The sequence below is a fragment of the Oncorhynchus nerka genome, linkage group LG22 (genome assembly GCF_034236695.1).
Source record: "Oncorhynchus nerka isolate Pitt River linkage group LG22, Oner_Uvic_2.0, whole genome shotgun sequence".
NCBI lineage: Eukaryota > Metazoa > Chordata > Actinopteri > Salmoniformes > Salmonidae > Oncorhynchus > Oncorhynchus nerka.
Window position 1 is genome coordinate 91,752,173 of NC_088417.1, and position 17,645 is coordinate 91,769,817.

Genomic DNA, 17,645 nt, shown 5'->3' on the forward strand with positions numbered 1-17,645 from the left:
TCTTGCTGATGTTGAGGGAGAGATTGTTGTCCTGGCACCACACTCAAACGTCTCTGACCTTCTCCCTGTAGCCTGTCTCATTGTTGTCGGTGATCAGGCCTACCACAGTTGTGTTGTCGGCAAACTTAATGATGGTGTTGGAGTCATGCGTGGCCATGCAGTCGTGGGTGAACAGGGAGTGCAGGAGGGAACTAAGCATTCACCGCTGCATCGTTCAGTGTTGCTAGCCTCGAAGTCTGCATAGAATGTATTTAGCTTGTCTGGTAGGCAGGCGTCACTGGACAGCTCACGGCTGGCTTTCCCTTTGTAATCTGTGATAGTTTGCAAGCCATGCCACATCTGACGAGTGTCAAAGCCGGTGTAGTAGGATTTGATCTCGGTCCTGTACTGACGCTTTGCCAGTTTTATGGTTAGTCGGAGGGCCTAGCGGAGTTTCTTAAAAACGTCCGGAATAGTGTCCCACTCCTTGAAAGCGGCAGCTCTAGCCTTTCAGGGCTCCCCAATAGCGCAGCGGCCTAAGACACTGCATCTCAGTGCTAGAGGTGTCACTACAGACCCTGGTTCGATCCCGGGCTGTATCACAACCGGCTGTGATCGGGAGTCCCATAGGGCGGCACACAATTGGCCCAGTGTCGTCCAGGTTAGGGAAAAGTAACAGTCCATGTCACAATGCACTCATGTTAAGCGAATAAACCTAGTCGCCCATGTCCGATATTTGTGGATGAAGTCACAAATGAACCTTGAGTCTGTTGTTGTCGTTAGTGTGTTGACCCAGGAGGATGTTCTGTCATAACGGAGTTATAATATGGTTGAAGAGACAGAGTACTATTGTACTGGCTGTTATCATGGGTAGAGGTGGAACCCATGAGACAAGGATGTAACAGACCAGTAGCTTGTGTGTGTGTGTGTGTGTGTATATATATATATATATATATATATATATATATATATATATATATATCCTGGGGCTTGCACATGCTCCGCTCGCTCAGGTAGGCTACATTTTGTTTGTCTTGATGAATTTGATATTGCCTTTGTCCTCTGTCTCACACACACACACACACACACACACACACACACACACACACACACACACACACAGCTATTGTCTGCTCAAATAAGCTTGTGAATTGTTTCAGGTACTGTATCAGTCTGTTGCCATGGGGACTTTGTATCCTTCAGCAACCACAGAGAGCGTGGAGAAAGAGAGAGGAAAAGAGTGAGACAGAGACAGAAAGAACGGGTATTGTGAGAGAGAGAGAGAGAGAGAGAGAGAGAGAGAGAGAGAGAGAGAGAGAGAGAGAGAGAGAGAGAGAGAGAGAGAGAGAGAGACAGAGAGAGAGAGAGAGACAGAGAGAGAGACAGAGAGAGAGAGAGAGAATAGTCTGGAGAGTAACAATATTACGTTGTTTTGTCACTGGCCTACACACAATACCCTATAATGATACTGGAATTATGTGTTTAAGTAAGCTATAGGCCCAATACACTGTCACTGTATATTGGCTACGCTTGACTTGCCCTGCCAATGTTGTTCTTCTCAGACCATTTTGAAATTATATTTTTTAGAAATGTAGTTATATGATCACACTGGTAATAGATAATTTGTTGTATTAATTGTGAGGCACAGCTGAGTGAGCATAATCATTTTCTACATCTCACCCTCTACTTCTCACTCTCACCCGAGTGACCCGACTGACCTTCCCTCTGTTCTCCCTCCCTCCGCTGAGAAAAGGGGACACAGTCTTCCAGCTGATGGAGAAACTCAAGTCGCACTGCAAGTTGCACTGCATTCATGTTGTTACTCCTATGACCAGAGAAAGTGAAATATTCCTTGATATTAAAAAAGACAAGCTGCTAATAATAACAACAGTTTATTGAAACACTTATTGAAACACTTTGCTATACTCATTCATTACAGCTGCAGTGCTGGTTGTAGCGTTGGTGGAAGTAGGGAGAACACACTTATTGAAACACTTTGCTATACTCATTCATTACAGCTGCAGTGCTGGTTGTAGCGTTGGTGGAAGTAGGGAGAACACACTTATTGAAACACTTTGCTATACTCATTCATTACAGCTGCAGTGCTGGTTGTAGCGTTGGTGGAAGTAGGGAGAACACACTTATTGAAACACTTTGCTATACTCATTCATTACAGCTGCAGTGCTGGTTGTAGCGTTGGTGGAAGTAGGGAGAACACACTTATTGAAACACTTTGCTATACTCATTCATTACAGCTGCAGTGCTAGTTGTAGCGTTGGTGGAAGTAGGGAGAACACACATTTTATGGCTTATAAAACTTAAAGATGAACTTACTCATAAAAACAGCAGCTAATTTCTGTATTCTTTGAGTCTTTCTCTAGTCATGGTTTTATAAGTTTTGAAATCAACTTTGCTGTGTGTATGAGGCTTCTTTTTACAGTCTATGGCTCGAGGAAGCACAGTGCAAACACAGTGATCTGAACTATCTGATTGGCCAATGGTAGGCCTATAGGTGAACTTGATTTGCTCTCTGGGCCTGTGACGGAGTTCCACCCTCAGACCTTTGAAATCAAAAGGGAAACACTTGGCCTTCCCAGCGCTAAGGCTGCTGAATCAAGTGCACCTCCCGCCAACAGCTCGAAACAAGTTTTAAAAAATAGAAACGCATTGCTACATCGTTGGGTTTTTTACAGAAATGATCGACTAGAAATGCCTTGGACGTTGACCACTGTTGTACTGTACAGTATAACTAAAACAGCTTTGCCCTAAACTATTCAGTCTCTAAAGTGACACTTCTAATACCACCTGAAAAGGAGATTCTCATGCATAAATCCTGCTCCCTCCTTTTGGCGCTCGGCGTCACCAGGTCTGCTAACCACCGGTCCTGGCAACCCACATTGTGCACACATGGCAACCATCATTACGCACACCTGGACTTCATCACCACCCTGGTTACTCTCCCTTCATATTGACTTCTGTAGCATCAGGCAGTATTTGGGGGGGGGGGATTTACATTCAGTATGTGACGTGTCACGAACCGGCTCAAAGCCCGTAACAAAGGGAGACCACGTGGAGATAAGGAGTAGCAAAATATGTATTTATTACCTAAAGCAACTAAGTATAATATACAATGGTGTGTGTAATCAGTAATCAGTAGTGTAAGTGAGTGTTTTGCATGCATGAATGTGATAATGCAGGGTGATGAAAGGTGCCAAAGCAAACAAACAAACAAACGGCCACCAAGAACCACAACACAATCTACAAAGGGTGTCTGCATGGAGAGAGTCTCCTTCATGAATGTGGAAGAGGTCTATTTGTCCTGGGAGACACCTGGCCCAGGTGTTTCCCATGTAGCTGACGACCCTCCCAACTCCGCCCACCGGCATCCTAATAAGGAAACAAGAACAAAGACAGAATACGGCAGACAGAGTGGGAGGGTCGTCACAGACGCCTGTTTTGGATTTTCTTCATGTTTATTATTATTAAACTTCAACTTCTGCACCAACTTCCTGACTCCCTGCGTATACGTTACAGAGATAATAAAAAGAGTGTCAATTTATACAACCTATTATAAACTACCCACTTTCCCTCCTTCAATGACACTTCCTCCAATCATTTTTCCATCCTCCCTTCATGCTCTTCTTCAAGGACACCATGCCATCTCCCTGTCTCTCTCTCAGCTCTGAGCCCACCTCTTGTACAAAGGCATGTCTCTCTCTCAGCTCTGAGCCCACCTCTTGTACAAAGGCATGTCTCTCTCTCAGCTCTGAGCCCACCTCTTGTACAAAGGCATGTCTCTCTCTCAGCTCTGAGCCCACCTCTTGTACAAAGGCATGTCTCTCTCTCAGCTCTGAGCCCACCTCTTGTACAAAGGTATGTCTCTCTCTCAGCTCTGACCCTGCCTCTTGTACAAAGGTATGTTTCTCTCTCAGCTCTGACCCTGCCTCTTGTACAAAGGTATGTTTCTCTCTCAGCTCTGACCCTGCCTCTTGTACAAAGGTATGTTTCTCTCTCAGCTCTGACCCTGCCTCTTGTACAAAGGTCTGTCTCTCTCTCAGCTCTGAACCTGCCTCTTGTACAAAGGCATGTCTTTCTCTCAGCTCTGACCCTGTACAAAGGTATGTCTTTCTCTCAGCTCTGACCCTGCCTCTTGTACAAAGGTATGTCTCTCTCTCAGCTCTGAGCCCACCTCTTGTACAAAGGTATGTTTCTCTCTCAGCTCTGACCCTGCCTCTTGTACAAAGGTATGTTTCTATCTCAGCTCTGACCCTGCCTCTTGTACAAAGGTCTGTCTCTCTCTCAGCTCTGACCCTGCCTCTTGTACAAAGGTATGTTTCTCTCTCAGCTCTGAGCCTGCCTCTTGTACAAAGGTATGTTTCTCTCTCAGCTCTGACCCTGCCTCTTGTACAAAGGTATGTTTCTCTCTCAGCTCTGACCCTGCCTCTTGTACAAAGGTATGTCTCTCTCTCAGCTCTGACCCTGCCTCTTGTACAAAGGTATGTCTCTCTGCTCTGACAGACTATAATAAAAACATCAACAGCAAGAGTCCGCACAGCAAATTCTCCAGTGTTAAATCAATACTGACAGTGTTAATTTTAACGCTGGTCCAGTGTCTATACGGGTCAGTGTTAAATTAACACACTGTTTAGTGTAAAGTCATATTTGCATATTTCCCAGAGTGCCTTGCCTTTCAAGTGAATTGTAGTTACCACCCATGATAGAATTTGTTTGTGAGAGACATGGTTGTTGCATTCATTCATTTTCAGTCCTGTGGCCTTCAGGATTCTAAATGAATATGTTATCATTCAAATTAAATTATTTCAGACAATAAAACACATATTTCATAAGGCCTTATTTTGCGGTCCTAGTTTTACCCTAATACAGTGGCCTGAAACTGATGGTTTACAGGCCACCTCAGGCCTAGCAGTTACTTTATGCTGGCTTGCATGATGTATAATTCCTAATGGAATCCAGCCAGAGTGGGGATATCCAACATTTAGAATTTTAGCATTCGGAATGACTGCCGGGTTGGAAAGGCTTAGTTATGAGAATGCCTTAACCATCAAAACTGGAACAACCATTTCAGTAAAGGGTGCAATAAGTCCAAGTAACAGATTGGATTCATTTTGAAATGTTTTATTTGTATTTGAGTAGCATAACATTAATAAATCAATCAGTGTACATGTAAAAACATAGATATTGAAACAAACATTTTGTTTTAAATCTACCTACAATAGAGCATGCTGGGAAATATGATAATGATGGCCGTCACTTTGGTTTAACACTGATTATTAAAAGCAACACTTACAGAGTTTATTTAACTTCTGATTCAACACTAGATATGTTACACTGAAGAATCAACACTAGGTAAAACTGTCCAATTTGCTTTGTGGAGGTTTTTCAATGCTTTTTTGAGTATTAAAATCCCTTCAGAAAGTAATCATACCCCTTGACTTATTCCACATTTTGATGTTACAGCCTGAATTCAAAATTAATTACTTTTTTTTGTGTGTCACCCATCTACACACAATACCCCATAATGACAAGGTGAAATGTTTGCAAATTTATGGAAAATGAATCAAATAAAGAAATACCTTGTTTACATATGTATTCACACTCCTGGGTCAATACTTTGTAGAAGCACCTTTGGCAGTGATTACAGCTGGGAGTCTTTTTTTAAATACTTTTTCTGAGAGCTTTCCACAACTGAATTGTGCAACATTTGCACATTATTATTTTCAAACTTCTTCAAGCTTGGTCAAATTGGTTGTTGATCATTGATAGACAATCATTTTCAGGTCTTTCCATAGATTTTCAAGTAGATTTAAATCATCCACTCAGGAACATTTACTGTCTTCTTGGTAAGCCACTCCAGTGTAGATTTGGCCTTGTGTTTTAGGTTATTGTCCTGCTGAAAGGTGAATTCAACTCCCAGTGTCTGGTGGACAGCAGACCGAACCAGGTTTTCCCTAGGATTTTGCCTGTGCTTAATTTCATTCCATTTCAATTTTATCCTGATAAACTCCCCAGTCCTTAACAATTACAAGCAAACCCATAACATGATGATGTATTGGATTTGCCCCAAACATAACACTTTGTATTCAGGACAAAAAGTGAAATGTGGTTTCCTTCCTCTTCGGCAATTGAGTTAGGAAGGAAGCCTGTATCTTTGTAATTTCACCATGTTTTCTTAACCCATCTACAGTACCTATAGGTACTACCATCTACCAATTGGTGACCTTCTTTGCGAGCCATTGGATAACCTCCCTGGTCTTTGTGGTTGAATCTGCGTTTGAAATTCACTGCTGGACTGAGGGTTCTTACAGATAATTGTATGTGTGGAGTACAGAGATGAAGTAATATTTCAAAAATCATGTAAAAAAAAATCTGAGCGGTAGCTCGTCTTGCATTGCGACTCAGAAAGTGACCACTGCAGTAAAATAAGGCTGCTGGCTTCTTTGTGCTTCTTTACCTAGATCAGTAGGCCTACATACTGTGACTTGTTGAAAAAATGCAACAGCCAGCATAATGTAATTTCTTTTCCTTAAAGCAAAATAGTGTTGCTGAATACTTGTTCATCTTCAGTCTGCTCTAGGGTGTTGCTGAATACTTGTTCATCTTCAGTCTGCTCTAGGGTGTTGCTGAATACTTGTTCATCTTCAGTCTGCTCTACGGTGTTGCTGAATACTTGTTCAACTTCTGAAATCAGTCTTACCTAATTTCTATCAGCATGTTCAATGTGCAACCAGAGGGAAAAAACTCTAGACCACCTTTACACCACACACAGAGATGCATACAAAGTTCTCCCTCGCCCCCCATTTGGCAAATCTGACCATAATTCAATCCTCCTGATTCCTACTTACAAGGAAAAACTAAAGCAGGAAGCACCAGTGACTCTATCAATAAAGAAATGGTCAGATGACGCAGATGCTCAGCTTCAGGACTGTTTTGCTAGCACAGACTGGAATATGTTCCGGGATTCCTCCAATGGCATTGAGGAGTACACCACATCAGTCACTGGCTTCATCAATAAGTGCATCAATGTCGTTGTCCCAACAGTGACTGTATGTACGTACCCCAACCAGAAACCATGGATCACAGGCAAAGGCCGCACTGAGCTAAAGGGTAGAGCTGCTGACTTCAAGGAGCAGGACCCTAACCTGGAAGCTTATAAGAAATCCCACTACACCCTCAGACGAACCAACAGGTTGTGGGGCCAGACAGATTACCAGGACGTGTGCTCCGGGCATGTGCTGACCAACTGGCAGGTGTCTTCACTGACATTTTCAATATGTCCCTGATTGAGTCTGTAATACCAGCATGTTTCAAGCAGACCACCATAGTCCATGTGCACTAAGGGAACCTTCACCCTCTGCAAGGTCAGTGACTTGGCCGGGTGGTGCCAGAATAACAACCTGCCCCTCAACATAATCAAGACAAAGGAGATGATTGCAGACTACAGGAAAAGGAGAACCGAGCACTCATCAATGGGGTTGTAGTGGAGCAGGTTCAGAGCTTCAAGTTCCTTGGTGTCCACATCACCAACAAACTAGAATGGTCCAATCACACCAATACAGTTGTGAAGAGGGCTGCAACATCAAGAGCATCCTGACTGATTACATCCCTGCCTGGTACGGCAACTGCTCAGCCTCCGACCGCAAGGCACTACAGAGGGTAGTGCGTACGGCCCAGGACACCACTGGGGCTAAGCTGCCTGCCATCCAGGACCTCTATACCAGGCGGTGTCAGAGGAAGGCCCCCCCCCCCCCTAGTCATAGACTGTTCTCTCTGCTACCGCATGGCAAGCGGTACCGGAGCACCAAGTCCAAGAGCACCAAAAGGCTCCACCACAGCTAATCAAATGGCTACCCGGACAATGCATTGTGTGTGCCCCCAACCCAACCTCTCCAACCTGTATAAAATCATTATATAGGATAGGAAGGTATTACATTTTAAGTTTTTGGTCCGCCGTGGGTTTGGTCCGCCGTGGGTTTGGTCCGCTGTGGGTTTGGGTTTGGTCCGCTGTGGGTTTGGGTTTGGTCCGCTGTGGGTTTGGGTTTGGTCCGCCGTGGATTTGGTCCGCTGTGGTTTGGGTTTGGTCCACTGTGGGTTTGGGTTTGGTCCGCTGTGGGTTTGGGTTTGGTCCGCCGTGGGTTTGGGTTTGGTCCGCCGTGGGTTTGGTCCGCCGTGGGTTTGGGTTTGGTCCGCCGTGGGTTTGGTCCGCCGTGGGTTTGGGTTTGGTCTGCCGTGGGTTTGGTCTGCCGTGGGTTTGGTCCGCCGTGGGTTTGGTCCTCCGTGGGTTTGGGTTTGGTCTGCCGTGGGTTTGGGTTTGGTCTGCCGTGGGTTTGGGTTTGGTCCGCCGTGGGTTTGGGTTTGGTCTGCCGTGGGTTTGGTCCGCCGTGGGTTTGGGTTTGGTCTGCCGTGGGTTTGGTCCGCCGTGGGTTTGGTCCGCCGTGGGTTTGGTCTGCCGTGGGTTTGGGTTTGGTCTGCCGTGGGTTTGGTCCGCCGTGGGTTTGGTCTGCCGTGGGTTTGGTCTGCCGTGGGTTTGGGTTTGGTCTGCCGTGGGTTTGGTCCGCCGTGGGTTTGGTCTGCCGTGGGTTTGGGTTTGGTCTGCCGTGGGTTTGGTCCGCCGTGGGTTTGGTCCGCCGTGGGTTTGGTCTGCCGTGGGTTTGGTCCGCCGTGGGTTTGGGTTTGGTCTGCCGTGGGTTTGGTCCGCTGTGGGTTTGGGTTTGGTCTGCCGTGGGTTTGGTCCGCCGTGGGTTTGGTCCGCCGTGGGTTTGGTCCACCGTGTGTTTGGGTTTGGTCCGCCATGGGTTTGGTCTGCTGTGGGTTTGGGTTTGGTCCGCCGTGGGTTTGGTCTGCCGTGGGTTTGGTCCGCTGTGGGTTTGGTCCGCCGTGGGTTTGGTCCGCCTTGGGTTTGGTCCGCCGTGGGTTTGGTCCGCCGTGGGTTTGGTCCGCCGTGTGTTTGGTCCGCTGTGGGTTTGGGTTTGGTCCGCCGTGGGTTTGGTCCGCTGTGGGTTTGGTCCGCCGTGGGTTTGGTCCGCTGTGGGTTTGGGTTTGGTCCGCCGTGGGTTTGGTCCGCCGTGGGTTTGGTCCGCTGTGGGTTTGGTCCGCCGTGGGTTTGGTCCGCTGTGGGTTTGGGTTTGGTCCGCCGTGGGTTTGGGTTTGGTCCGTGGGTTTGGTCCGCTGTGGGTTTGGGTTTGGTCCGCCGTGGGTTTGGGTTTGGTCCGCCGTGGGTTTGGGTTTGGTCCGCCGTGGGTTTGGTCTGCCGTGGGTTTGGTCTGCCGTGGGTTTGGGTTTGGTCCGTGGGTTTGGTCTGCCGTGGGTTTGGGTTTGGTCCGCCGGGGTTTGGTCTGCCGTGGGTTTGGGTTTGGTCCGCCGTGGGTTTGGTCTGCCGTGGGTTTGGTCTGCCGTGGGTTTGGTCTGCCGTGGGTTTGAGTTTGGTCCGCCGTGGGTTTGGTCTGCCGTGGGTTTGGTCTGCCGTGGGTTTGGTCTGCTGTGGGTTTGGGTTTGGTCCGCCGCGGGTTTGGTCTGCCGTGGGTTTGGTCCGCTGTGGGTTTGGGTTTGGTCCGCCGTGGATTTTGTCCGCTGTGGTTTGGGTTTGGTCCACTGTGGGTTTGGGTTTGGTCCGCTGTGGGTTTGGGTTTGGTCCGCCGTGGGTTTGGGTTTGGTCCGCCGTGGGTTTGGTCCGCCGTGGGTTTGGGTTTGGTCCGCCGTGGGTTTGGTCCGCCGTGGGTTTGGGTTTGGTCTGCCGTGGGTTTGGTCTGCCGTGGGTTTGGTCCGCCGTGGGTTTGGGTTTGGTCCGCCGTGGGTTTGGTCAGCCGTGGGTTTGGGTTTGGTCTGCCGTGGGTTTGGGTTTGGTCTGCCGTGGGTTTGGGTTTGGTCCGCCGTGGGTTTGGGTTTGGTCTGCCGTGGGTTTGGTCCGCCGTGGGTTTGGGTTTGGTCTGCCGTGGGTTTGGTCCGCCGTGGGTTTGGTCCGCCGTGGGTTTGGTCTGCCGTGGGTTTGGGTTTGGTCTGCCGTGGGTTTGGTCCGTGGGTTTGGTCTGCCGTGGGTTTGGTCTGCCGTGGGTTTGGGTTTGGTCTGCCGTGGGTTTGGTCCGCCGTGGGTTTGGTCTGCCGTGGGTTTGGGTTTGGTCTGCCGTGGGTTTGGTCCGCCGTGGGTTTGGTCCGCCGTGGGTTTGGTCTGCCGTGGGTTTGGTCCGCCGTGGGTTTGGGTTTGGTCTGCCGTGGGTTTGGTCCGCTGTGGGTTTGGGTTTGGTCTGCCGTGGGTTTGGTCCGCCGTGGGTTTGGTCCGCCGTGGGTTTGGTCCACCGTGGTTTGGGTTTGGTCCGCCATGGGTTTGGTCTGCTGTGGGTTTGGGTTTGGTCCGCCGTGGGTTTGGTCTGCCGTGGGTTTGGTCCGCTGTGGGTTTGGTCCGCCGTGGGTTTGGTCCGCCTTGGGTTTGGTCCGCCGTGGGTTTGGTCCGCCGTGGGTTTGGTCCGCCGTGTGTTTGGTCCGCTGTGGGTTTGGGTTTGGTCCGCCGTGGGTTTGGTCCGCTGTGGGTTTGGTCCGCCGTGGGTTTGGTCCGCTGTGGGTTTGGGTTTGGTCCGCCGTGGGTTTGGTCCGCCGTGGGTTTGGTCCGCTGTGGGTTTGGTCCGCCGTGGGTTTGGTCCGCTGTGGGTTTGGGTTTGGTCCGCCGTGGGTTTGGGTTTGGTCCGCCGTGGGTTTGGTCCGCTGTGGGTTTGGGTTTGGTCCGCCGTGGGTTTGGGTTTGGTCCGCCGTGGGTTTGGGTTTGGTCCGCCGTGGGTTTGGTCTGCCGTGGGTTTGGTCTGCCGTGGGTTTGGGTTTGGTCCGCCGTGGGTTTGGTCTGCCGTGGGTTTGGGTTTGGTCCGCCGTGGGTTTGGTCTGCCGTGGGTTTGGGTTTGGTCCGCCGTGGGTTTGGTCTGCCGTGGGTTTGGTCTGCCGTGGGTTTGGTCTGCCGTGGGTTTGAGTTTGGTCCGCCGTGGGTTTGGTCTGCCGTGGGTTTGGTCTGCCGTGGGTTTGGTCTGCTGTGGGTTTGGGTTTGGTCCGCCGCGGGTTTGGTCTGCCGTGGGTTTGGTCTGCTGTGGGTTTGGGTTTGGTCCGCCGCGGGTTTGGTCTGCCGTGGGTTTGGGTTTGGTCCGCCGTGGGTTTGGTCCGCCGTGGGTTTGGTCCGCCGTGGGTTTGGTCCGCCGTGGGTTTGGTCTGCCGTGGGTTTGGGTTTGGTCTGCCGTGGGTTTGGTCCACCGTGGATTTGGTCCGCCGTGGGTTTGGTCCGCCGTGGGTTTGGTCTGCCGTGGGTTTGGTCTGCCGTGGGTTTGGGTTTGGTCTGCCCTGGGTTTGGTCTGCCGTGGGTTTGGTCCGCCGTGGGTTTGGGTTTGGTCTGCCGTGGGTTTGGTCCGCTGTGGGTTTGGGTTTGGTCTGCCGTGGGTTTGGGTTTGGTCCGCCGTGGGTTTGGTCCGCCGTGGGTTTGGTCTGCCGTGGGTTTGGTCCGCCGTGGGTTTGGGTTTGGTCCGCCGTGGGTTTGGTCCGCCGTGGGTTTGGTTTTGGTCCGCCGTGGGTTTGGTCCGCTGTGGGTTTGGGTTTGGTCCGCTGTGGGTTTGGGTTTGGTCCGCTGTGGGTTTGGGTTTGGTCCGCCGTGGATTTGGTCCTCTGTGGTTTGGGTTTGGTCCACTGTGGGTTTGGGTTTGGTCCGCTGTGGGTTTGGGTTTGGTCCGCCGTGGGTTTGGGTTTGGTCCGCCGTGGGTTTGGGTTTGGTCCGCCGTGGGTTTGGTCCGCCGTGGGTTTGGGTTTGGTCCGCCGTGGGTTTGGTCCGCCGTGGGTTTGGGTTTGGTCTGCCGTGGGTTTGGTCTGCCGTGGGTTTGGTCCGCCGTGGGTTTGGGTTTGGTCCGCCGTGGGTTTGGTCCGCCGTGGGTTTGGGTTTGGTCTGCCGTGGGTTTGGGTTTGGTCTGCCGTGGGTTTGGGTTTGGTCCGCCGTGGGTTTGGGTTTGGTCTGCCGTGGGTTTGGTCCGCCGTGGGTTTGGGTTTGGTCTGCCGTGGGTTTGGTCCGGTTTTGGTCCGCCGTGGGTTTGGTCTGCCGTGGGTTTGGGTTTGGTCTGCCGGGGTTTGGTCCGCCGTGGGTTTGGTCCGCCGTGGGTTTGGTCTGCCGTGGGTTTGGTCTGCCGTGGGTTTGGGTTTTGTCTGCCGTGGGTTTGGTCCGCCGTGGGTTTGGTCTGCTGTGGGTTTGGTCTGCCGTGGGTTTGGGTTTGGTCCGCCGTGGGTTTGGTCTGCCGTGGGTTTGGGTTTGGTCCGCCGTGGGTTTGGTCTGCCGTGGGTTTGGGTTTGGTCCGTGGGTTTGGTCTGCCGTTTTGGTCTGCCGTGGGTTTGGTCTGCCGTGGGTTTGGGTTTGGTCCGCCGTGGGTTTGGTCTGCCGTGGGTTTGGTCTGCCGTGGGTTTGGTCTGCTGTGGGTTTGGGTTTGGTCCGCCGCGGGTTTGGTCTGCCGTGGGTTTGGTCTGCTGTCCGCCGCGGGTTTGGTCTGCCGTGGGTTTGGGTTTGGTCCGCCGTGGGTTTGGTCTGCCGTGGGTTTCGTCTGCCGTGGGTTTGGTCCGCCGTGGGTTTGGTCTGCCGTGGGTTTGGTTTGCCGTGGGTTTGGTCCGCCGTGGGTTTGGTCCGCCGTGGGTTTGGTTTGGTCCGCCGTGGGTTTGGGTTTGGTCCGCCGTGGGTTTGGTCTGCCGTGGGTTTGGTCTGCCGTGGGTTTGGTCCGCCGTGGGTTTGGTCTGCCGTGGGTTTGGGTTTGGTCCGCCGTGGGTTTGGTCTGCCGTGGGTTTGGTCTGCCGTGGGTTTGGTCCGGTCCGCCGTGGGTTTGGGTTTGGTCCGCCGTGGGTTTGGTCCGCCGTGGGTTTGGTCTGTTTTGGTCCGCCGTGGGTTTGGTTTGGGTTTGGGTTTGGTCTGCCGTGGGTTTGGGTTTGGTCCGCCGTGGGTTTGGTCTGCCGTGGGTTTGGTCTGCCGTGGGTTTGGTCCGCCGTGGGTTTGGTCTGCCGTGGGTTTGGGTTTGGTCCGCCGTGGGTTTGGTCTGCCGTGGGTTTGGTCTGCCGTGGGTTTGGTCCGCCGTGGGTTTGGTCCGCCGTGGGTTTGGTCCGCCGTGGGTTTGGTCTGCCGTGGGTTTGGGTTTGGTCTGCCGTGGGTTTGGTCCACCGTGGATTTGGTCCGCCGTGGGTTTGGTCCGCCGTGGGTTTGGTCTGCCGTGGGTTTGGTCTGCCGTGGGTTTGGGTTTGGTCCGCCGTGGGTTTGGTCCGCCGTGGGTTTGGTCTGCCGTGGGTTTGGTCCGCCGTGGGTTTGGGTTTGGTCTGCCGTGGGTTTCGTCCGCTGTGGGTTTGGGTTTGGTCTGCCCTGGGTTTGGGTTTGGTCCGCCGTGGGTTTGGTCCGCCGTGGGTTTGGTCTGCCGTGGGTTTGGTCCGCCGTGGGTTTGGGTTTGGTCCGCCGTGGGTTTGGTCCGCCGTGGGTTTGGTTTTGGTCCGCCGTGGGTTTGGTCCGCTGTGGGTTTGGGTTTGGTCCGCTGTGGGTTTGGTCTGCCGTGGGTTTGGTCTGCCGTGGGTTTGGGTTTGGTCCGCCGTGGGTTTGGTCCGCCGTGGGTTTGGTCCGCTGTGGGTTTGGGTTTGGTCCGCCGTGGGTTTGGTCTGCCGTGGGTTTGGTCTGCCGTGGGTTTGGGTTTGGTCCGCCGTGGGTTTGGTCCGCCGTGGGTTTGGTCTGCCGTGGGTTTGGTCCGCCGTGGGTTTGGGTTTGGTCTGCCGTGGGTTTGGTCCGCTGTGGGTTTGGGTTTGGTCTGCCGTGGGTTTGGGTTTGGTCCGCCGTGGGTTTGGTCCGCCGTGGGTTTGGTCTGCCGTGGGTTTGGTCCGCCGTGGGTTTGGGTTTGGTCCGCCGTGGGTTTGGTCCGCCGTGGGTTTGGTTTTGGTCCGCCGTGGGTTTGGTCCGCTGTGGGTTTGGGTTTGGTCCGCTGTGGGTTTGGGTTTGGTCTGCCGTGGGTTTGGTCCGCCGTGGGTTTGGGTTTGGTCCGCCGTGGGTTTGGTCCGCCGTGGGTTTGGGTTTGGTCCGCTGTGGGTTTGGGTTTGGTCCGCCGTGGGTTTGGTCCGCTGTGGGTTTGGGTTTGGTCCGCTGTGGGTTTGGGTTTGGTCCGCCGTGGGTTTGGTCCGCTGTGGGTTTGGGTTTGGTCCGCCGTGGGTTTGGTCTGCCGTGGGTTTGGTCCGCCGTGGGTTTGGTCTGCCGTGGGTTTGGTCTGCCGTGGGTTTGGTCTGCCGTGGGTTTGGTCCGCCGTGGGTTTGGTCTGCCGTGGGTTTGGGTTTGGTCTGCCGTGGGTTTGGTCCGCCGTGGGTTTGGTCCGCCGTGGGTTTGGTCCGCCGTGGGTTTGGTCCGCCGTGGGTTTGGTCCGCCGTGGGTTTGGTCCGCCGTGGGTTTGGTCTGCCGTGGGTTTGGGTTTGGTCTGCCGTGGGTTTGGTCTGCCGTGGGTTTGGTCCGCCGTGGGTTTGGTCTGCCGTGGGTTTGGTCTGCCGTGGGTTTGGTCTGCCGTGGGTTTGGGTTTGGTCCACCGTGGGTTTGGTCCGCCGTGGGTTTGGTCCGCCGTGGGTTTGGTCCGCCGTGGGTTTGGGTTTGGTCCGCCGTGGGTTTGGGTTTGGTCTGCCGTGGGTTTGGTCCGCCGTGGGTTTGGGTTTGGTCCGCCGTGGGTTTGGGTTTGGTCCGCCGTGGGTTTGGGTTTGGTCTGCCGTGGGATTGGTCTGCCGTGGGTTTGGGTTTGGTCCGCCGTGGGTTTGGTCCGCTGTGGGTTTGGGTTTGGTCCGCCGTGGGTTTGGGTTTGGTCCGCCGTGGGTTTGGGTTTGGTCCGCCGTGGGTTTGGTCTGCCGTGGGTTTGGTCTGCCGTGGGTTTGGGTTTGGTCCGCCGTGGGTTTGGTCCGCCGTGGGTTTGGGTTTGGTCTGCCGTGGGTTTGGTCTGCCGTGGGTTTGGGTTTGGTCCACCGTGGGTTTGGTCCGCCGTGGGTTTGGTCCGCCGTGGGTTTGGGTTTGGTCCGCCGTGGGTTTGGGTTTGGTCTGCCGTGGGTTTGGTCCGCCGTGGGTTTGGTCCGCCGTGGGTTTGGTCCGCCGTGGGTTTGGTCCGCCGTGGGTTTGGTCCGCCGTGGGTTTGGGTTTGGTCCGCCGTGGGTTTGGGTTTGGTCTCCGTGGGTTTGGTCCGCCGTAGGGAATGGAACCCACGGCAGACTGCACCATGCTCTATTCTGTGTTTGGGTTTATATACTATTGAAGTGGACTGTGTGTGGCTAACAAAAGGTTTCTCCTGCCTAGCTGTGCACTGCTAAAAAATAATAATAGTAATTAGCTGTTCTATAAAACCTTTTTGAGAGTGAAGCAAGCCATTAAAAACGTTTTGGTTATACCACCATTTATTTGTGGTACATTAGGTGTATTCTTGGTGAGGTAGAGCTCAGGGAAGGTTTGATCTGTGATGCTGACCTGCCGTGTGTGCTTTCCATGCACTATATTCCACGAACAGACAGGTTAACAATAAAGAACATTACAGGAATGAGGACATTTCTAGTTCATTATATTGTTTCTCTGAGCTGGCTTGTTGAATGGGTCTCTGTGGCAGTGTTCCTATTTCCCTGTGCATGTCTTTCAACTCCCCTGTAGCGTGTTCACACTCACTCTCCTATTTCAACTTTAGAATTGTCAAAAGTAATTGGCAAGACTCCTTTTGTGGTTAGTGCCATGTTTCATTAAAATGTGCCAACTTATTCCTTTGGACCCACTGTGTGTGTGTGTGTGTGTGTGTGTGTGTGTGTGTGTGTGTGTGTGTGTGTGTGTGTGTGTGTGTGTGTGTGTGTGTGTGTGAGAGAGAGAGAGAGAGTTTGTGTGTATGAGAGAGAGGGGGGGGTCATTTACATTGAGGGAGAGATAGGGAGAGAGGGAGAGATAATTGAAATTTAAATTGAGAGAGAAGGGGAGAGAGAGATACTTGAAATGTAAATTGAGAGAGAGAGCGGGAGGGAGAGAGAGAGAGGGGAGAGAGAGTGAGAGGGAGAGATAGAGAGAGAATTCACATTTTAATTGGGTGGGAGAGAGGGAGAGATGGAGAGAGAGAGAGAGAGAGAGAGAGAGGGGGGAGAGAGGGAGAGAGAGACAATGAGAGAGGGGGAGAGAAGGAGAGAGAGAGACAATGAGAGAGGGGGAGAGAAGGAGGGGAGTGAGAGAGACCGAGAGAGAGCGAGAGAGATAAAGAGAGAGAGAGGAGAGATGTGTGTTGTCTCTATGTGTGTGCATATGTCTCAGTCTGTGTGTGTATGTACCGCTGTGAGTTTCTGTGAGCATGTCTGCATTATGTGTGTGTATGTACACAACATCTCTCTTGCATCTGTTATCTCTCAACATCTCTCTTGCTTCTGCATTCCACTAGATACGTTCACACTCAAGAGCTGAGACACACAAGAGCTGAGACAGCAAGATTTCTACATTGTTGCTTAAAAAATGGTCTGTCTTCCTCCTCTTCGACTGTAGTGGCTGGACACTTTCTGTTTGCCTGCTTCCACGCTTTCCACTGTGTCTACGGTAAATCATTTATGCATCATGTCGTGTTACAGCAACACATCTCTCACACACTGATCTGATGAGATCATCCCTAGGGGATGCTAGGGGCTCGAGCTACACACAGCAGCACTGTGGTGGTGGGATTTATAGCATGGGGTATTGGTGGAGGGGTTATATCATGGGTTATTGGGGGAAGGGTTATTTCATTGGTTATTAGTAGAGGGAGGGGTTATATCATGGGTTATTGGTGGAAGGGTTATTTAATTGGTTATTGGTAGAGGGAGGGGTAATATGATGGGTTATTAGTGGAGGGGTTATATCATGGGTTATTGGGGGAAGGGTTATTTCATTGGTTATTGGTAGAGGGAGGGGTTATATAATGGGTTATTAGTGGAGGGGTTATATCATGGGTTATTAGTGGAGGGGTTATATCATGGGTTATTAGTGGGGGTTTATATCATGGGTTATTAGTGGAGGGGTTATATCATGGGTTATTAGTGGAGGGGTTTATATATTGGGTTATTAGTGGAGGGGTTTATATATTGGGTTATTAGTGGAGGGGGTTATATCATGGGTTATTAGTGGAGGGGGTTATATCATGGGTTATTAGTGGAGGGGTTTATATCATGGGTTATTCGTGGGGGGGTTATATCATGGGTTATAGGTAGGGAGGGTTATATCATGGGTTATTAGTGGAGGGGTTTATATCATGGGTTATAGGTAGGGGGTTATATCGTGGGTTATTAGTGGGGGTTATATTATGGGTTATTAGTGGGGGGTTATATTATGGGTTATAGGTAGGGGGTTATATCATGGGTTATTAGTGGAGGCGTTTATATCATGGGTTATAGGTAGGGGGTTATATCATGGGTTATTTGTGGGGGTTATATTATGGGTTATAGGTAGGGGGGTTATATCATGGGTTATTGGTGGAGGGGTTTATATCATGGGTTATTAGTGGGGGGTTATATCATGGGTTATTAGTGGGGGGTTATATTATGGGTTATAGGTAGGGGGGTTATATCATGGGTTATTAGTGGAGGGGTTTATATCATGGGTTATTAGTGGGGGGTTATATCATGGGTTATTAGTGGGGGTGATATCATGGGTTATAGGTAGG

The 17,645-nt window shown here is 51.6% G+C and overlaps 1 protein-coding gene across 1 annotated transcript; it reads right to left on the bottom strand.

Annotated features, from left to right (window-relative positions):
* Positions 1-7,435: 7,435 nt before the first annotated feature.
* On the bottom strand, positions 7,436-15,211 carry LOC135563718 (uncharacterized). The gene is made up of 5 exons (XM_065006836.1): positions 15,119-15,211; positions 13,065-13,394; positions 10,243-10,476; positions 8,718-8,990; positions 7,436-7,528 (listed from the first exon to the last, which is right to left on the bottom strand). Exons 1-5 carry the CDS (start codon positions 15,209-15,211, stop codon positions 7,436-7,438), a joined length of 1,023 nt encoding a protein of 340 aa, XP_064862908.1.
* Between the last annotated feature and the right edge of the window lie 2,434 nt (positions 15,212-17,645).